Source organism: Antennarius striatus, chromosome 20, assembly GCF_040054535.1.
Source record: "Antennarius striatus isolate MH-2024 chromosome 20, ASM4005453v1, whole genome shotgun sequence".
Classification (NCBI taxonomy): Eukaryota; Metazoa; Chordata; class Actinopteri; order Lophiiformes; family Antennariidae; genus Antennarius; species Antennarius striatus.
In genome coordinates this window covers 2,802,160-2,823,917 of record NC_090795.1, presented here as the reverse complement: position 1 = coordinate 2,823,917, position 21,758 = coordinate 2,802,160, and the positions used below count along the sequence as shown (strand labels likewise).

At 44.0% G+C, this 21,758-nt stretch overlaps 1 protein-coding gene across 1 annotated transcript; it reads right to left on the bottom strand.

Annotated features, from left to right (window-relative positions):
• Positions 1-2,827: 2,827 nt before the first annotated feature.
• Positions 2,828-21,541, bottom strand: tmtopsb (teleost multiple tissue opsin b). Its single transcript, XM_068304192.1, has 4 exons — positions 21,160-21,541; positions 15,918-16,246; positions 9,340-9,573; positions 2,828-3,835 (listed from the first exon to the last, which is right to left on the bottom strand). Exons 1-4 carry the CDS (start codon positions 21,539-21,541, stop codon positions 3,542-3,544), a joined length of 1,239 nt encoding a protein of 412 aa, XP_068160293.1. The 3' UTR covers positions 2,828-3,541.
• Positions 21,542-21,758: the final 217 nt, after the last annotated feature.

Below are 21,758 nucleotides of genomic sequence, written 5' to 3'. Positions count from 1 at the left end.
GTTCTATTTTAGTGGGTTACAGCAAAATAAATCCTCCGCTGGTGGTGGTGGTGGCGGCTGATGATCCTGCTTAGACTGATGAGTTATTGTGAAGGTGAATAGAATCAAAGTAGGAATAGAAAATGGAACTTTTTACTTTCCTAAATGTAGAAGTCGTTTCCGTGGCTAATGAGGAAAAGTTCTTTTTCTCCTTAATCCTTCAGTCCAAACGAATTATAAATAATTACATTTGGGTTCAGAGCAAAAATCTTGCTACTTCTCTCGGGGATCCGGCCTATTAGATTTCATTTAAGCGACCTCGTCTTCCCTACAAATCGTTTCGCTGACTCGAACGGACGTGCACATTCATCCTGAAAACGCAGCGATTATAAAGTCAATTTGAAGCTCCCCCTCTTTATCAAGCTGTTAATGAGGACGCGTTTAGTGATTTAGTGGAGACGCACTTGTCCGACACAACCGCTGGAACCGGCTTTGGATGAGCGTGAGACGATGTTCTTCTTCAATTCAGGTACAGCGTGAGAGGAGGGACAAAATAAGGACATGTGAGGGAATTAATAGTTAATGATGGAGGTGTTCTCTCTTGCTTTGAGAGCGTTGGGAATGTTTTCTGGCAACGAACAGTAACCGAAATGAGCTCGTTTGTCTTCGTTGCCTCCTCCTCGGCGTATGGATCCATGTGTATCTACATTTGTTAACGCGGCAGCAGAATTAATCGCCCTGGCAGCGCTGCGTCCCATTTTAAAAATGATGGCGATGAACACCATCATCTACATTGTGATGTCTCAAACCTGAGGCAAACGTCCCACTTGTGAATTCAGCACCGTATTGGAATCTGTCACAAGGTGAAACCACACCGACAGAAATATTCGGGTTCCTAAATTGGGGCATTAAAGTGGTTTTAGGTTCCTCTTGACCGGTCTTAACACTGAGAGTTTAAATTCTCACCATCTCCAAGTTGAGGAGAGCGCCTGCTGGACAGTCTGCAATAAAATATCAAAATTTTCTAAAAATAACCAGCTGGGAAGTGAGAAACTTTCATTGCCATGTTGATTAATTACCCGTCTCTGAACCTTTGTTAATTCATTATCTGGATCTTTTCGGGTGGAAAGAAGTCCCAAGAATGGGAGGAAAATCATTTTATGCAAATATTAAAAACTTGGCCTCGGTTCAAACTCACACGAGTCTGTAAATACTCCAGCGAGGGCTCTGATGTCAGCGCCGTCTCCAGACGGGAACAAGAGGTTAAGGATTAACTGAAGATTATTGGTTTTATTTAGTGATGCAGGATCAAATTCATGATCGTGAATCAATTTTCTTCGGAAGCGTTATGAAAGTCTATGCCGTCTAAAAGTCTAGTTCCAGCTTTGGACACGGACGGTTGGCGATGTCAATACATTATGAAACCAGTCTTGTTTGCACTGTTGGCACCCAACAACGTCATATAGATCTAACAAACATCCGTCCAGTGTCATTGCTCAGGGTGACACACACTTCTGGAGTCTGGAATGCTGTCCTGATGGACCCACAACACAGACCCGCACAAAGCAGCCCTGTTCTGGGGATTCCAGGCGAAGCCCGACTCAGTCTGGCTGCTTTTTGGAGAAAATATGTCCTGTAACCGGCGGCGAGACGGGAATGTTAACCCTGCAGCTGGTTGTGATGTGTTCACTGTTCAGTGAATCAGGTCGGGTGTTGGTTGGTTGGTTGGTTGGTTAGTTGGTTGTCAGCAATGACACAAGAATTACTCGACACACGCTCATAGTGGTTTGGCGGTGGGGGTGTTCTAGGGCCATAATGGACTCCATTTAATGGAGGTTTTCAAACAGACCTGCACTGAAAAAGAGGTTGGGAATAAACCTCCTGGATTCTTTCTCTTCTAAACTCCTCTCCCCTCCTGCTGGGGACATCAGAGCTTTGAAAACTAGGACCAATCACCGACTCCATTTCTTCTTCTTGCTCCAGGACATAACTGCTAAACAAAGCGTCTCAGTTCCCTCTGCGCTGAGAAGTTAAAACACTTGAAATATCATGTAAATATTCCATTTATTCCACTTACACAATGTGCATTTGTTAATTCAGTCTGTCCTTCTTTGACTCTTGTTTTTTGTTTTTGTTTTTCATTCCAATTCCAACCTAAGACAAATTGCTTGCATAAGAGCTAATCTCATAGCGCTACCCCGTTTTCGTTGCCATGATTGCATGTCTGATCCAGGCTAGTTTCTGTGGTTGGTTCCACACCCTGAAAACATTTCGAACACTATTTAAAAAAAAGTGTCTTCTGATATTCGGGAAGTTTTTATCACATGCATTTTTTTTTTTTTTGTATTTTCATATTTTACAAGTTGAACTGTGTTTCCAGGGGGCAAAGGTCGCATCTCAGCGGTGGAGGTCCCAGATTTGACTCCACCCGAGGCGCCGGGATGTTTGGTTTCTCCAGTTTCACCCACGAACATCCAACAGGTGAGCTGATGACTCTAAATTGAGATAATTGTGAACGTCACGTAGAACTTTCTGGCAAATTTAGCCGCAGGGTTTGGTTTAAAATAAATCCAAAGGCGTTTTTCTTTATTGACTGCGTGTGTTTGCGTTTGATTGTGTGTTTGCAGCCCTCAGCTCATTATTCATTCATGGCCTTATATTCTGAGGCGCCGCTTCTTGTTTGTTTCTCAGGAAGACGAGGCTGTAATTTAGAGTTTCGATCGGCTTCCTGTAAATAACCGGCGCCGGTGAAAATGACTCAAATGGAAGAATGTAATGCTAAAGATTAGTGAGCTTCACACTCAGCTTGGGGTGAAGTAAACAAAGATTGAGACACCGTTTGTGACATGATTTAATTTATATTACATAACCAAAGATGATACAATCAGGAAACAACACAAAACGAAGAGAAAACGGAACATCAAGACGCACGCAAAAAATAAATCTCTTTGTAGGTCCCTCAAAATATGGAGAAATGTCCCTTCAATGGCTTCATTACATTCCAATCTCTGACGACTGAGGGCCTCAAGTATAAAGAAAGGCAAAGCAGAAACCTCCCCGGTCTGAAATTGCATAAAGCTGTTAGACAAATCTCTAATTCTCTGTATCAAATCCTCAAATATCAGGCATGGAAATGGGGTCAGGAAAAAGGAGTAGCGCACCCGGGTTCTAAACTGTATTATCGTCGCAAAAAAATAAATAATTAAGAAGAATAATCCCACTTGATGACAAAATACCTCATTGCCCCGTTTACGCAAAGAAGAACCGACAAAACACACACCAAACGCACCGGCGGCTAAACGCTGTTCCCGAAACGCTCCGGAGTAATTCCTCAGACGAAGGAAAGGATCGTTATTTACTTAACGGAGACGCCTCGGTTTATTTATCGGTCTGAAATCCTGTCTGTAAAGTTTGCAGTGTTCATGTGTGTCGCCTCCGCCATCTTGAACGTCTTCTCGTGTTCGCGGATTTCGCAGCTTCCTGTCCCGACTCCCGCTGAGCGGTTCCATTCCAAACCGAAAATCTGCTTCCTCGCTTCCTCTCCTTTTGTAAACGTTCATCTTCAATCCCTGTAGTGAGCCACCAGGATCAGTTTGGGTTTGGCGCCGGCGGCGGAAGGGGCGTCGCCCGCGGAGGCCTCTCCGTTTGAAGGGGGCGGAGCCACGTTGCTGGCCTTCTGGGAGGACTTTGAATTTTGCGAGGGCAGGGCGGAGGTGGGCACCGGAGGCAACGCCTGGACTTCCTTCGCCCCCTGGCGGGGCGTCCGGATCGTCTTGGTCGGCCGCGAAAACGTCTTGAAGGTGGAGCCTCGCTCGGGGGCGGAGCATCTCAGGAACGCCAAGAAACACCTGTAGAACTACACACAATAAATTCCGCACGTTAAAATCGCCCGCGTCACGCGACGTTCTCGCCACGAGTCATCGAGCGGGGCGGCTGGCGTCTTCTTGCGGTCCGTGTTTGCAGTCCAGCGTGCCCCCCCTGGATAAACGTAGTGTACTTAGTATACTCTCTGGTTCCACACGTATACTTTAAGTCTACTACATTTCCCCAGAGCGCCGCAGATCAAACGGGAGCGCCGCACAAAAACCACGACTCATCAGAAAAAAACCCCGGCTGACTCAGGTGTTGCCGCCCAGAGGGGATGGGGGCGGGGGAAGGATGCAACTTTCGAATTTTTGGCGCCAAATCCGTTAAAAATGTTCAGATGTTGGTGTAAAGGTGGAAAAGGGAGCAGAGGGGGAAGGGGGGAGAAGAGCAAGGTAACCATGACGACCTGAGGGGAGGGGGGGGGGGGGTTGGCGAATAAGGAAGCAATAAACCGAGGTGGTGGGAACGCTTTTGCGTTTCACCCTGTTTCACCAGAATTCAGGTTGATGATGTAAGCGGGAAATTCAGCGCTGGCTTTTTACAGTGTGGCGGGGGCAGTGGCGGCGGGTGGGTGGATGGGTGGGGGGCGGCTCCGGGTCCGCAGCATGAATCTGAGCAGCGCTTTAAGTCTTCAACTCGCCTCAACACACGCTGACATACTTACGGGCTGGGAGGAACTGAAGACTGAACGCGCCACACAGCGAGGCCTCCCGGGCGTCAGAGAGGGAAAGTTCACCAACGGCTTCACCACGACACACGTGGGTGGGGGGGGGGGTGAGTGACGCATGGCGAGGACGCCATGAAAGGAAGTTAAATGTCTCTAAGTGAAAAGGAAGCCGGCAGAAGCAGTGGCAGATAAAAAGAGACGGATGAGAGAGTTGGTGAGCGACGGAGGGGGGAAAAGGTCGTGTGTGACATCACACGCTAATCAAAAATCAAAGCTTACCTTTGACAGATTAAAGAGAACTTTCTTCCTAAACGTCGCCTTTCCTCTACCCGCCGTAAACTTTCACGTCCTTCATGTCATCTGTCGTTCTTATACCTCCTTTCCCCAAAAGTTCTCTTTTCCTTCTCTTCTTCTGCTTCTTCGCTCTAATTGTCCTTTGACATCACTTTCTCCTTTATTTCTCTATTATCACTCCTTTTTTCTTTTTTCTTTTAATTAGGTCCTTCGTTTTTTTCTTTCTCTGTTCATTTTTTATTCTTGTCATTTTTCCTTCATCCCTCCTACCTTCCTCCTTTCCTCTTTTCTCTTCCTCCCTGCCTTCTTTCCTTACTCTCATTTCCTCTATTACTTCCTTCTCTTCCCTTCCTTTCCCTTCCCTTCCTGCCTGTCTTCCTTCCTATCTCTTTCTTTCGATACTATACCTTCCTACCTTCATTCCTTACCTTTTCCTCTCCTTATTTCCTCCTCTTTCTCATCCTCCTTTTCCCTCCTTCCTTCTTTCTTCTCAATCTTCTGAATGTGATTGAAGTTTTTTTTGCAAAAAATCTTCTTCTGAAGCACTTTAGTGCTTCAACTAATGTAAAATTGCAAAATGTTTGAATGTGATTAAAGTGTTTTTGCAAAAATTAAAAATCAAAAATCTTTCTTCCCTTCCTTTCTCCGTTCCTCCATCCCTTCTTTTCCTTCCTTCCTCTACTCCTTCCTTCCTACTTTACTCTCTTTCCTCTCCTTGCTTCCTTCCTTCCTACTTTACTTCCTTCCCTCTTTCCTTCCTTCCTTTGCCTCTGATTAGATAATTATAGTTTAAGAAACGAGTTCAAGACGTTTGTATTTAACTATAACCACACCCGGTTCCAGATCAATGAGCTGGACGTCTTGTTCGTGCAAGTATGAGATCCTTTACACCTGAAAACCTGTAATTATAAAGTTTATAAATGTCATTTAAAGCTGCAGCTTTGATCACTAAGTTCAAACTTTAAAAGGAACCAACATCAAAATAGCTTTATTATTTCTATCAGGCTCAAACTCCATCTGGAGAGTTCTAGAGTTTAGCTCTAGAACCCTGAGGGGTCCAGATAAATTTGCTTTTTGTCAGCAAATTGTTCTGTTGGTTTAGGCAGAGTTAGTGTTTAATGACGTCAGAGACATCTTGTCCTCATCACGGAATAAATAAGTCGGAAGAAGTTCCATTAACTGACTTTGAGAAACGGTTTCATGTGAATGAATTGGTTGAATATGAAATTTTTAATTTCGTATAAATATTTGTGTAACATCTAAATCATCAAGGGATTTGCAATGAGTGTGTAATCGTGTCGCACACGCAGAAAATTCACCACACGCTTGGTGTGAATGCGCCAATACGGAACGTGTTTGTTTAATACGTCTAACCTCCTGAGGGGGGAGACAAAGAGCTAAAGTCATTAATTGTGTTTATCCGTTCCTGTGTTATTTGTTTCTTAATTCTAAGATGTGTTCCCCTGCACGTAACTAGCTTTAAATTATTGCAATTTAATCCATTACATACACAATTCCTTCCTTTTTGACAACTGGACAACTGCAGTGTTGTGACGGGTAGAAGAAACAAAATCCTTTCCGGGGGTGTGATAAAATAGGAGGAAATAGCAAACTTCCCTTCAAAACAAAAACATTCCTGGATGAAGTGGAGGCCCACGTCCAAACCAAACTTGTTAACTTTTTTGGGGATGGGCTGCATTGGGTGCCTCAAGGAGTGTTGTTTTTATCAAGAGAGGAGGGGGGACAGGGCCTCGTCCACCTGGCTAGTAGAACAGCCACGTTCAGATTGCAGTTCATCCAGTGGTTTCTGACCGGACCAGCGGATCTGACGTGGTGAGGGGTATCCAGCTGCATATTCAGACGAGTGAGCCACTTGGACCTGGATGCTGCTCTGGTTTTAATGGACTCCAAGTTTCTAAAGTTAAACGGTTTGCCTCCGTTTTATCATGGTGTCTTTAAGTCATGGGCCCTTTTTAAAAGCAGCCTAGGAAAAAGTTCCGACTCTGTTCTGGTTCCTGAAGGGACCACTAGTGCATGGAGACTTCTGGACAAACCCCCCCTCAAGAAAAAAACAGCCGACCTCCAGTGGAGGATTTAAATGGTGCCATCAGTTCCAATGCTTTATCTCTGTTTTTAACCTTGCTGTGTCCATCCAGTGTCCCTTCTGTCCCCTTCAGGAGACAGTCTTTCATGCTTTCAGTGAGTGTGGGAGACTTGCAGTGCTCTTCACTCTTCTAACGAATGTTTTTAATTTGTTCCGTGAAAATTTTAGTATCAGGAAATTCATCTACGGTGCTGGGTACAATAGATCGAATCAGAGAAAGTGGCAGCTTTTAAATTTTATCTCTGGAGACGCAAAACTTGCAATTCATGTGACCAGAAAGAGGAGAACTGAAAACAATACTGTTCAAGAAGCAGCTACTGTTTTCTGTTGTAACATCAGATGTCGCTTAAAACTAGAATTTGGTTTCTATAAAATGACAAAAGACCTGAATAACTTTAGGAACATCTGGTGTTACAAAAATGTCCTGTGCACTTTAGTTGATGGTCAACTCACTTTTGCAAACTTAATGTTATAATGTATTAATTTTTAAATTGTATTTCCCTTTGTTTATTGGTGTTTAGTGTTTTTGAGTGTTTAGTGTTTTTGTAGTTTCATCGAATGAAAAATTGTAAAATGTTCTAAATGTTCTAAATGTGATTAAAAGTTTTTTTGCAAAAAACCTTCTTCTGAAGCACTTTAGTGCTTCATCTAATGTAAAATTGCAAAATGTTTGAATGTGATTATAGTGTTTTTGCAAAAAAAAAAAAAAAATCTTCCTCCCTGCCTTCTTTCCTTACTCTCATTTCCTCTATTACTTCCTTCTCTTCCCTTCCTTTCCCTTCCCTTCCTGCCTTTCTTCCTTCCTATCTCTTTTCTTCTACCTTCCTTACATACTATACCTTCCTACCTTCATTCCTTACCTTTTCCTTTCCTTATTCCCTCCTCTTTCCCATCCTCCCTTCCCTCCTTCCTTCTTTCTTCAGTTCCCTTCTCCTTTCTTTCATCCCTTCCCTCCCTGTTTCTCCTTTCCTCCATCTCTTCTTTCCCTTCCTTACTCTACTTCTTCCTTCTTCCTACTTTACGTCCTTCCTTCTCTCCTTGATACCTTCCTTTCCTCCTTCCTTCCAACTTTATTTCCTTCCTTCCTCTTCCACATCTCTTTCTTCCATACTATACCTTCCGACCTTCCTTCCTTGTTATCTCTTTTCCTTATCTCTTCCTCTCCTTATTTCCTCCTCTTTCCCATCCTCCTTTTCCCTCCTTCCTTCTTTCTTCCCTTCCTTTCTCCTTTCCTCCATCCCTTCTTTTCCTTCCTTACTCTACTCCTTCCTTCCTACTTTACTCTCTTTCCTCTCCTTCCTTCCTTCCTCTTTTCCACCATCTCTTTCTTCCATACTATACCTTCCGACCTTCTTTCCTTGTTATCTCTTTTCCTTATCTCTTCCTTTCCTCATTTCCTCTTCTTTCCCATCTTCCCTTCCCACCTTCCTTTTTTCTTCCCTTCCCGTCTCCTTTCTGCCATCCGTTCCTCCCCCCCCACTCTGTTTTTTCTTCATACTTTACTTCCTTCTTTTCCTCCCCTTGCTTCCTTCCTTCCTTCCTTTCATCCCAGCTTTTTCCCTGCCGCTCTATTTTCCTGTCAGATCTTCTGATTCGGATTCTGATTTCTTTTTTGCCCGTGGAGGAGTTAAAGTGGGGGGGGGGGCGGAGCCTCCCTGCGTGACTTGTCTTGGTTTTCAGTGATTAGTCTAGTCCGGTAACGACTCTGGGAATGATTTATTGACGCTGGAACGCTTCACCACCTTGAAGCCGCTCTGCGTCAGTCATGGAGGAAGGAACCTGATCACCTTTCCATACGTGCTTTTTTTCTGCCGTGTCCTTGACTGGGGTGTTGTGGGGGGGGGGGGGGGTTGCTGTTGTGACTGTGATAATAAGGTCTCACCTCTGTCTTTAATCTGTGTAGGTCACTACATGTTTGTGTGTGTTTGCCGTCTGTCTGGAGGTGTAAATGATGTCACAGCTCGTTACGGGTGGAGGTCTGCTCCCACCAGCGTTAACCTCCACCCAGGTGTGAATCTCAGGCACCCCAGGTGTCCCATTCTTCGATTGAATTAAGGAGAGGAAATCATTAGACATGATCTGTTGCTAGACAGAAAATAGCTGGCTCTCATTATCTCCTCCAAAGACGAGGTGTTCTCACTCGGCGAAGGTCGGTTTGTTAGCGGCGGGATCCGAAAGGTACGGGAAAAAAAAGAAAAGATGGAACAGAACAGAAAAAACACGTTACGTACTGATGCAGATGATGTAATTCTGCAACTGAAATATGTAGAATTGTTTTGTTGTTGAATCCTATTGAGCTCCTTTTTCATCCATGGATGTGGATTAAATAATCTGATTATCTGATGTCACAAATTTCACACAAAAAAAAAAAAAAGGTAGAAAACACAACCGGAACACAAAGACGGGCGGCGGGAGTCGATCTCCTCACCTGTTTGTTCATGAATATGTAAATAAAAGGGTTGATGACGGTGGAGAACTTGGCCAGCAGCGACGGCGTGATGCTGGCCTCTGGGGTCAGGAGGTCATGGGGGCCGAACGTGGCCAGGAGAGCCGTCAGTCCGTAAGGCAGCCAGCAGGTCAGGTAACACACCACCATGGTGACGACCATCCCCAGCACCCGCTGCTCTCTGTGGCGGTTCATCACCGAGCTCACGTTCTGCACCTGCAGAGGGAAACGACCAACAAAACAATACGGATTTACTCTTTAATGCGTTGCATTCTGGGTAAAATAACTCGTTATTCATTCAGTCCGTCATTCATTCATGTATTGCATTCTGGGTAAAATTACTCCTCTTATGAACACGACTCTTAACAGACCTCGGCTTGTCGTTCTTGATTATACGTTGGTTTTCAAAATAAATTAATAAAAATCAAGTTTTTGTCATTTTACTTTTTTTTACGTCAAATATTGTAATCTTAAATGTTCATAATATTGTGTTTCTGTACAATTAATCAGAATAAAAACATAATATTATATTATTAGCCCGTAGCAACCCCCGTGACCCACAAAGATTAAGAAGCAACTGAAGACTAGATGGCAACATTTTATCTGTACTATAATAAAAAATAAAAATTAGTTGTTAGTCAGCTAAAAATAGATTGGTATTAATCGAGTATTGAAAATTGATCAATAAATAAAGTTCAGTACAGAACTGGGAATGGTTAACAGTTAATTCGATGTTGTTTTTTGATTTACGTCGCGTCTCCTGGAACCGATTAATGACGTAAGCCGAGGTTTACCTGTTGCTCCAGATTTTAAACCAGGAAACGTGTCCCGGTGATCGATTTACAGCTGTGATGGAAACGATAACGAGTCCAAATCGATTGATCGATCGATCGATTTGTCAGCTGCACAACAAAACGTCGCCACAACCAAATTTCTGTCATCAAAATGTTTCAGAGATGACTAATTCATAAGGTCAATGACAGACGACTTAATCTGAGGGACATCAATAACACCCCCCACCCCTCCATCCTTTACTCAAGCTCTCAAGAAGGGAGCAGGGGTGTTATTAAGTGATGCAGTAGATTTAACGCCTCATTCCCTCGTCTCTTGCAAAAGCAAAATGAACTTTTAAAATAATGTCTCCAATTCCCGGAAGCAAATAAACGTCAACTTCTGCTGGAAACTCATTTTTGTTGTAACTGAAGCGAGAAGACGAACACACAGCGAACCCACCGCTTCATAAATCCATATGTTATTGGGAGAGCCCCCGGAATAAAGACATTTTTCATTTCCAAGATCTACAAATAGGACATTTAATCCCACTAAAAAAACCTTTTAAATATTCATGCACACGGCAAAAATACCTCAATCCATCTGAATTGCACAAACAAATGGGAAAAAGAAGCTTTAAGAAATATTGAGGCACAGTCGCTAAATCTCACGCACAGTTTAGCTCACGTCGTCCGATTTTGTTCATTTCCCCTGTGATGTGACTTGCAAACAAGCGTGAAATTGATAACATGAGTTCTGGCATTTCATTTTTTTAATCGATTAAAGGAGCACCAGCCAACTCGTCGTCAAGCCTCACATTTCCGAGCAGCTTTGAACGCACCACGACTGGTATTTTAGTAGCTGTGTTTCTACGAGATTTCAATCTTCCTGCTTCCACAATTTGGATGATTGTCTGGGATGAATCATTCTGTCCTGATCCGTCTGTCCTGGTGACACGCGCTGGAAGTGATCGGACAAACCAACCGGATTAACCCCCCCCCCCAAATGGACGGAGAGAGGAACGGAACAGAGTTCATTAGCGGGAGGCTAATGCGAGGGGCAGGTGAAACTAATCAGAGATATCAGACCGGAAGAAGATAAAGACAAACGACAACCGTGACACGTGTGGAAAAGAGGACGGTTACATAAGTTGTAACTTCAATTTGACATTTTTACACTCTTTCAGATTTTTTGTAGCCTTTACATCAAACAGAGACGCTTTGAAATGGAAATTCACGACCTTTAGAGGTGATATTCTGTTATTAACCTTTATATTATGCCAACACACTTTTTTTTTTCATGCCAAGATAACGGCCTCTCCTTATCTAGCTTGACTATTTGCATGCTTGTTTGTTAAAATATTTAGTTGCTGAACATCATCCCCAAACTGATCCTTCGGTCTCAATTAGAAAGTGGAAAATCTGTAGCTTTAATGTTTGCTTTCACCAATGAGATTCTTCCAGCTGCTGCAGCCCCTATTTCTTCTGCAGCACAATGGCATCATGTACATATGGTATGCACACACACACACACACACACACACACACACACACACACACACACCCGAGATCTAATCATGTCCCTGCAGGAAGGAGTCTATGTCACGAAAGTGAGGACAATGCATGCTGTGTATACACACACAAACACACAAATGAAAACCTGCATGATGCCAATCTTGACCCCCCCCCCCCAGGGTCTCTGGTGTTTTTCGGTTCTGCAACAGGTATTCACACAACATTAGATTATAAAGAGATGATATCACAACAAAGCTGCCGAGACAATTGGGATTGTTATCACTTCATTAACTCCTCAGATTGAGGCAAAACACCGTTTGATTGAGTCGATAATGTGGATAATTAACTCCAAGTGGATCGCCAGCAGCCACAAGTGTTGCATTTTGAGAAAAAAAAAAGAAGAAGAAGCAAACCAGATGAGAAAAATGTAAAGTTATCCTCAGACAAAGGTGCTTTGTGTTTGCCGTAAAGCCTGCTGAGAAATCTGCAAAGATTGTGTTTTTATAAACCGAAAGAATCACGTCCGCTTTACCCAAAGTGGCCTTCACACGCCGCTACGTGACACCGGAGCTGAGAATGAGCTCCTGGCAGGAGAGCAGATGGAGAGTTTCCGCCGCCATACGAAACCACGGGTGAAACTCATCCGATCAGAAGCAAAGGAGGCAGATTAAAGTCCATTTCTGGCAATCTTCACCTATTTCTTAATAATTTGATGAAATCATAAAAAAAGAAAAGGATTAAATAAATAAGTAAATAAATAGATATACAGGTATAGAAATATAGAGATAGATAAGCAGAAAGAGATACAGACAGATAGATAGATCTTCTACAGGACTTCCACATTTAAATAATTATTATTATATTATCATTATTAATTGACAGTAGTAGTATTTTAATAATAATTTTATTTAATTTGATTTGATGTTTTATTCATTTATTGTTAGTTTAGTATTATTCTCACTGCCTTCACTGGTAGAAAAAAATGTAAACACAAATATATCATAAATTCTTAGGTTTATCAGCGATAATTAAATTAATCTTAACATCATCTCATCAAGCACTCAGAAATTATTTGTTAGTTGTTGGAACTCATTCTAAAACACTAACTCTGCTTTTCTCCGACCTTCAGCTCTTTTGTTTCTAACTTCTGAAACATCAATAATCTATAGATGCTGATCGTTTGGTTTGACTGCAGGTCACATTTTCATTATGATGTTTATAGAAACCAAGATATAACCAAGTCATATTCAAACAAAGCCTTTATCTTTGTGTCTGCATGGCGGCCACGCTGCTGAGCTTCAGATCCGCAAACACACACAAACACACACACACACATCAGACTTAAAGCATTTTGTAGAAATGAAGGAAGAAAATGTCCTTCATCACTTCTAGTGAACGGGAATCCTTCAGCAAACGCCGGATGTGGACGTGACAGGTGGCAGGACACCGGGAGACCTCCCAGCATCCCTCACTTTAATTAATTCAGGATGCGTCATCGGCTAAATGGCTCCGAAGAGTCACTTTCTCTCCGTCTGCCTCACCTCCATCCATCTGAAGGCGTCTAACCATGACTTCCAGCAGATGTGAGTCCATCAGATGAACAAGACCGGGCTTGTCTCATCAATCTGAAGTCAAAAGTCAGGCTTGGTTCATCCCCAGCGAGTGGAAATTGTCTAAATTAATTTCAGGCGCCTGGCTTGGTCGCTGATGGCGAATTATCTCGTGCGAGGAAGCGTTAACTAAAGCGAACATCTTCCCCCACCGCCGTGGGAAGCCATGGATCAGCTGAACGCACGAATCACCTTCGCCGTTTGAAGCCTGTTTAACTTATTTTTCTTTAGATAATGGTGGTGTCACATGACTCTGGTCTTGGGGGGGAGGGGGCGTTAGTTGATTTATCATTTATGAACAGCATCTTATTAAGCAAATGCTGTCAACAACTAAATGTGTGCAAGATTCCGCTCTTGCAAACATGTCCGCCACGCTACATGCTAATGTTAGCATTGTCTTTTAGCATGCTAATAGTAGTTTAAGGGCAGAAAATGCTAAATGCATGTGAATCTAAGGGTTCTAGTGAGTTTAATGCACTATGCAGAACTTTGTTGGGACAAAGGAGTTTGTTCAGTCACATGATGACTGACCGCCAGAGGACGTTTCCTGCCTGCGGCCATCAAACTGTACAACGTCTCACTCTGACAAGTCAAGCAGTGAGGAGGGGGAACGAAGCAGACACTAAAATCTGTATTTCTGTATTTATACATTCTTTATTTATTCTTTCATTGATCCTTAATTCATTTGTTCTCTTTCCTTAATTCTAAATTCTTCATTCTTATTCCAACTGTGTCCTTATGTTGAGAAACAAAGCAGCTGCAACAACAAGCATTTCCCCCCTTGGGTGGGATCGATAAAGTACGTACACAGTGCTAAATGCTAATGCTATGCAAAATAATTAAAAGTTGGTATCAAAACAAGAAGACAAGATGCTAAAAGGTAAGACGCTGCTTTGGGACACTTTTTTGTCGAAATATTCTGATGTCACTTTAACATATACATACTTTTAGATCTCGCTCCAAAAAACTGTGAGCTGTCGCAAATTAAATTCACGTGTCAACAGCAACGGCGCTAACCATCCCACGCAACGTTAGCAGTACACATATGGGACCAAACATGCAATTCATCGCTTCCAGACTAAGAGCTTGTTAATTGTGTGAAGAAAAAAAAAGAAACGACACAAAAGGTCAGCTCAGACATCTGCCGCCGACACGAACACGACGTGAAAACCCTTTTTTAAAACCTATATCTGCATATTTCACAAGTTTTATCGAGTCTGAAGGAGACGAACTTTCATAAACTCACTGAAACGTCACCGGCTCTGGGAGCGGGAGAAGTTCTTGTAAGACTGTGATTAACCCACAGTGGGTGGAGAGGTTTGTCGCCTCCGGGTTTAATGAAGCGCCTGAGCGGAGCGTAATGAACGCCATTCTTCGTAATCCTGTCATTAGCACCGGCCTGTTGTCGGACCCCTGCGCCGCTTCGTCTCTTCCTGTTCCCAAACACTATTTTCAGCTTTTCAACCTTGACCCAGCACAGGATTCCACGCTGGACTTCACCCTGACCAAACTCCCACCATATCCTACCACTTTATTCCAGCATATGTGATAATACGCTTAACATCCTCTAATTATACCCTGTAGATTCACACGTCTAGAAAGTCGTGTGAGATTAATTGAAATAGCGAGAAAAGTTTGAAATTGTGTTGTTTTGTCGATTGCTTTAATTGATTCCCTTCAACAAGTTCGTTCTTAACAAAGAAACACGGCAATTATCAAAATATTTCTGTTTTTGTCTTTGTGGATTTTTTAAAATAATAATAATCTCAGTGTAATCTACGGGCAAAAGGCAGGGTACACCCTGGATAGGACGCCAGACATGGATAGATTATATACTCTCCACACGGAAAGGAATCGAACCAGGAACCTTCTCGCTGTGAGATAACCACAGCAACACTATGCCGCCCTGAGCTCTGAAAATAAGTCAGATTATACAGAATGACTCATTTTTGGCAAAATTTGTTTAAATAAAGATGTACCTTTTTTGATATGCACATAACTTTTCTATTTCGCAAACACTGATATCATGTTTATTCAAAAGTTCACGTCTTGCTTTAGATTCACACTCTTACTTTATTTTTCTTGAGTGTTCTCACCAAACAGCCAGAAATTAACTTTTTAAGTCAATCAAACCTAAATCTAAACATATATTATTTAGATAAAGCGCAAATGGAAGTTAAAGTTGACCCCATAGTCTTCCAGAAGACTTGAAACCAGTTCGGCAGCAATATCTACAATCAGATCCCAACTTTGTCCCACTTTACATCGAGGCGTAAATGAAACGTTACCAACAGGCCGTGACTTCGGAGTCTTCAGGGGAGCTTAACGTCGCCGCGAGCCGCAAAAAATAAAAGACAAAATTGGTGTTGGGAGTTTTAACAAACCATTTTGTCGAGACGTCCAGATCTCAGATCGTGGAGATCGGCGGATGCGTGGCCTCGTTTTCCAGCGAACGCGTCTTTGAAGTGCGTGAACTTCTTATCACTCTTGTCAAATTTGCCGCCTTGGGGCCGAGTTTCCTTGTCGGCCGGAGGCTTTGATTACAGCTGAGGTCTCAGATCAGGGAGAGCACAGCTGGTGCGCATTTCAAATTAAATACTGTCCGGCGCCGTGTCCCAAATCTATCTTTTTCTAACTCTTGATGGGGTCGACGCCCAACTCTCACCTGTCTGATGGTGAGCAGCAGCTTCCCGTAGGAGTAGAGGATGACGCAGAACGGCAGCAGCAGGCAGAAGATGAACAGGCAGATGATGTAGGAGATGTTGTTGGGCGTTCGGGTCTTCCAGTCCACAGAGCAGGTGGTGCCGGGACCCTCGGGTCCGTATCGGCTCCAGCCCAGCAGCGGAGGCACAGTCCAGGCAACGGAGTAGAACCAGGAGAAGCAGATCCCCCCCAGGACCGAGCGGTACTCCCTGCTGTTGGCCATGGTCGGCGCCATCATGGTGGAGTAGCGCTCGTAGGACAGAACAGCCAGGGAAATGAGGGAGACGATGCCTGAGGAAGAGGAAGGGGAAGGAGAGGTCGTCAGGGAAAGAAAAATGGAAGGATTAGTGTTTGATTAACAAAACATCACATATTTAGTGACTGCTTTAAATATTTAGAGGTAAAAATTCAACTTTGTACAGAAATTCTGAGTCATTGGAGTTTTACAAGCAGCTCATTATCTTAAATGACCATTTCCTAATCAGTAAATTTGTTCTGTTGCACGAAATTATTGAGTGTTAAATTAGAGCCAATCACCCTAAAGTGCAGGTCTGGGGCACTTTACCCCCATTAGTGTCTCTCGGGAACAGCGGCTTTGATTAGACCAAATCACAACACCTCAATGTGCAATAAAGGTTTCTGATTGGCTGACACCGTGGAGTATTATGGGTAGACAATGAGCATACTCGAAAGAAACATCGAGTTAGGAGCAGTGAGGGCTTCCTTTAAAGCGTGAACGCCACACAGTCGCCACAACGGGCGTTTGAACGTACAGACAAGTGAGAAAAAGGGAACGTTTTTCCTTTTTAAGTTTTAAGTATATACATCATTAATTTTCTACTCAAATACACTCATAGGATACACAAGGATTTGTAAATATTTATAACTTAAATTGTTCTGGTCAAATGCAATTTGGAACCAGATGTGGTCCCTAGGTGTCGCCAAAGTAGAACAATTTCAAATCATTTACTGTATTTAGGAGTTTTAAGACAAAGTTAAACATAATTAGGAATCAATGAAGGTGGTGAAAATAATACTATTAATATAATGGTGACACCTATTGATGCATTTCACTTTATTGCACTTTATTATTGCACTTTATTGATGCACTTCATGAATTCCATCTCTGAGCTGCTGAGCAACACATCAGTCCCTCATGTTGGCCGGGGTTCAAACATGACCCAGCTTTGATTTTTCCATCACATTTTAATAGGTTTTCAATTTATCTTATTCTTCCTTTCTTAACTTTATGGTGGTGCAGAAACAATTTATGGTAAAAGAGACGACCCGACATCCCAGGCCTGAGTCAGCACATGAGATAATCGACTCTCATTGTCTTGCTCTTCTGTGGCCTGTCTGCCTCTATCTTGTTCCACTCTTTCCTTTTGTGCCTCTCGTTTCTACCCGGCCTGAATTTATGATCGATGCTGCACACTCAACACGACCTCCAGCACAATGGGTCTGTTTAACATGCATTAACTGCCAGCTATTGTTGTGCATTAGCTGTAATCTGATGACGGTGTGGAGGTGGGTGGGTAGGGGGGGTTACTGAAACCTGATTTCCTGAAACTGGATCCTTTTCCGAAATTCAAATACTTGTGCACTGGCGTTCACATTGACGCCAGTCCCTGGTGATTAACTTATTAACCACACGTGAGAGTTCCTGAAAGATTATTATTCCTGGACTAATGAAAAATGTTTGGTACTCTTCAGTAATGCGATCACGCTGGGAAACTTCCCTTCGGTTCTTTTAGCCGAGCCGCTTTTCTTCCTTAATGCATCCAACTGGGTTCGGAGCGTTTGGGTTAGGCAGTGTGTGTTTGCGGAGATGACATCAGCCGGTAGCTGCGTCGGTGGTGGGCTGCAGCGGCGGTCGTTTCGCAGCCAGACGCTGCCGATATTTCATGTTTCAAGGCCGTTTGTTATTTTTGTGTTTTGCATTTGATTTGAAAGCATCCTGGGATATTGCCTCAGGGAAATCTGTCTTGCTTTTGTAGGAACAAACGCACCATAAGTGAGGCTCTTTCCATGCCTTTGTAGGGTGTGATCGCTCCGCTTGCAAAGGCAGGGTTGGTTCATTTGGAAAAACAGTTGGGTTGTTCAGACATGAAAGCTCTGGTCGTTGTTGGGGGGGCTGAGACTATCAACCAAGCTGTTGGGGCTCTGTTCAGCTTCAAGTACATCCATGATTGTAAACATGTGTTTGGAGCTCAATAAGAAGCAGAGCGACTTCAGTTTACACCTGATGGAAGGAGAGAGGGTCGATGAAGAGGTGTGTTTGGTCACGACGAAGGTGTGAAGCAGTGGTGGTGGTGAAAAACACCCAAACACAGGGACTTTCTGACCACTTGTGACTGTAGTGGACGGTTCCAGAATGGCTGAATCATCACAACGCATTCAAACATGGAGCCCGGGCGGTATGGTGGCCATAAATTTGCCTGTAGATATTAATCTTTGTGATGTACTGGCAACCTGCCCGGCCTTCCCCCCTCCCCTCGCCCGGTGCCAGGCTGGGATGGAGGGAGAGGATAAGAGTGTGTGACCTCCTGAAGCATGATGAAACCTCCTGATCGTCCCTGAACGCACCGGCGCTCCGGCTCAGATTACAACCGGAGGACATGTTTTATCTTCAGACGCCTCAGCAGGTATTAAAGGTTAAAATAATATGTTGCAACACCGGCAGTAATGGTGGCAGTAAAACGTTTTTATGTGAAGAGTAAGGAGATCCAGGTCGAGTTATTTAAATTCACCGTTTCCTAAAAGTTCTGGGATTTACAGTAAAAATCTTTTAAAATTTAACATCGGTCCTCGGTTGAACTTGCAGAAACTCTAAAACAGTGTTGGTGTTTCGATTACCGACCCACGTGGTGCGCACTTCAAATCACTTTTAATCAGTATATGTTGCTTGTCTTTGCATAAAACTCATAACCGCCACTGAGATCCAGATGTGTAATTTATGCAGTTTAACATTTTGGAATCCATTAACAAACAATCAGACAAAACCCCGATGGGACGCCTCTCGCTCTCTGCGATTTCACAAATTTAATCCACCAAACACAAAGAGATTAAATCTGGATGTCACTCACAGGAGGCAAAATACTCATTTTTTTCCAATTAAAACGCAACCGTCTTCGGACTCTGCTGAGATGAAATCGTTTTAAAGCGACTTGTTTTCAGTTTCAAGTGATGCAACAATAAAAAAATATTCAGTTTGCAGGAATAAAACGCAAAGATTTTATCCAAATATTTGCAATACATCCGCTAGCATCTGAACCTGCATGACATATTCGTTACTGAAAAGCCGCCCATCCGTCAGAACGTCTCAGAGAATCACTCGACCCTACGATGCTACTGTCGTCGATGACATCACCGCTTCATCTCTTAACGCGCTACACGGCGCCTCAGAAAGCAGGAGATACTCTCGTGTTCGGCGCCGGCGCAGACTTTCTAACGAGCACTGCTGAGAAACAGCGTGCAAAATTCATGACAGAAGATTTCAGCTCACTGACACATGACATGGATTGTTCGTGTTTCGTTAGCGAGCCGAGATCTTTCTTAAGGTGTAGCTCGTGTGATCCAGGATTCTGTTGGAAACCTGGGCGCCTGGGCCAACACCTGACTTCGTCTTACTATAGAAACAGAATAAAAGATTTAAAGGGACCTACTGTAAACCCAAACTCTAAAGAGAAGAGATATTTCACAGCTCTGACAGTTTTGTTCTGCATCTGGCTTTAAGAGTATTCTCTAAAGACGAAGTGGATCTATAGGAGCAGCAGCACCTTACCGCAGGAACGCAAAGAGAAAGCAGAAACACGGCTCCTGACTTCACCCGACCGCCAGTCCAGCCTCCAGAGGGAAATCAGCTGCTTTAAGAGCAACACTTTCATGGATCTTTACTGCAGAACCAGACTCCAGAGATAAAACAACTAAATTAACAGCAAAAGCACAGAACAGCAAGTACAGAGTCCAAGAATAAATGACTGCATCGAAGATGAATTAGTAGGTTTAGGGGGAGCAGTGACCGAAACTGCAAAGAGGAAATGTGATTTAAGAATGAAACACAAGGCTTTACTTCATTTTAAGGCCATAAACCCATAATAACCCAAGCTGCACAAAGAAATCACCAGAACGCCTCTCTGGACCTGAGTGTAAGAACTGGATGATGTAAAAAGGAAGCAGCTGCATCCAAGAAACCTGGAGGATTCTGATCTTTAACACATAAACAGGTTTCATCAAAAAATTCCACAAAAGTCTGGATTTGACAAGAAAAATTAACAGATTTAAGTGGCAAGAACAATCCGTGAGGAAACAGAATTCTGAAGAAGAACGACACCTGAACGCATCTCGTGATGCTTTCAAGGACGAAGCAACAGATTTCAAAGCGCAAACGTGAACACCTCTGCGCCTCACATCCAGAGGGAGTCAGCAGCTGATGGAGGAGCAACAGCTCCCCTGCAGGGGGGGGGTGTGTGGGGTGTAATGGGGTGGGGGGGGGGCAGTACAGGTAAATGATGGAGGTGCGTTAAAGCACTGCTGCTGCGCCACCTTGAGCTCCAGGTGAGGTTTGCGGCGCAGCTCCGCGCCGCTGAGACTGACTTCATCTGAATTGTGACACATTCTCAGCATCGTGTTCTTAATGCCCCTGGAGGTAATTCAGTTGGGAGGATCACAGGCGAGTGTGTCTGACATAATCAGCACGGAACAGCGCATTAAGTCCGCCTGATAGCAATTTAATTGAAATCAACTGCAGAATGCGATGACGGGCTTTTTAATCCATTTTTAAGTGACTTCTACTGCAGGCAAGGAAAGATATTTTCATCATGCATTCAGAATGAATATTAATGGAGCTGCTAAGGCTGAACATTCGATTTTCTTCTCTCTCTCTTTTCATTCTGGCCTTTAAATTCTGACTTAAAGATGACGACCCGATGAAATGAGACTCCTGGGGTTTGGTGTGCGTTACGAGCAGAGCTGCCAGTGTGTGTACGGGGGGGGGGGAAAGCAACGATTTCAACGTTATCAACTCAAGCAAAACACGAAATCAGGCTCATTGATCGACCTGTGGTGGACGCGTCCGATAACAATCAATATTTCATGTCATTTCCAGTCACAGGAGGAGAACAAAAAGGAGGTTAAATATTTAATTCCTCTTTGAATCACCCGTCGGTAACGCGCGTAAAGGTGGAGGTGGACGGGCTGCTTACCCAGAGATGAGTTGATGAACCCGTACCAGACGCACCCGGCGCGTCCGATCAGCCACCGCCCCTGGGTGCTCGCCGCGAAGCTGAACGGGGTTCCCAGTACGCAGACCAGCAGGTCGCTGGTGGAGATGCTCACCAGGAGGAGGTTCATGGGCGTGCGCAGACCCCGGTACCGACAGAACAGCGTCAGCACCAAGAAGTTACTGAGGAACCCGAAGGTTCCGATGAAGCCGAGGCACACGGCCACCACCAGGTGCCCCCTCGGACTCAGGGTCTCGGTGGTGAGAGAGTCGGGCACCTCCTCGTACGTGTCCGTGGCCGCCGTGCCGCCCGCTCCTCCCCCGGCACAGTGCGCGCAGCTCAGGCTCAAGTTGCAAACGATCATCCCCGAAGTTTGGACCAACCCGAAGTTTGGATCGTCCAAACGCCCGGTCAACCCATCTGGAGGAGCCGCGTTTCTGCACCTTGCGCGCCCGTCAGCTTTAATTAAATGAAGGGGGGGGGGAAATCTATTTCTGTGCTGTGGAGTAACTTGGAGAATAAACGACGATTCGCGTGGAGGCGCTGGTGCCGCGTTGGAGCCGCTCCTGCGCCGTGCGCTC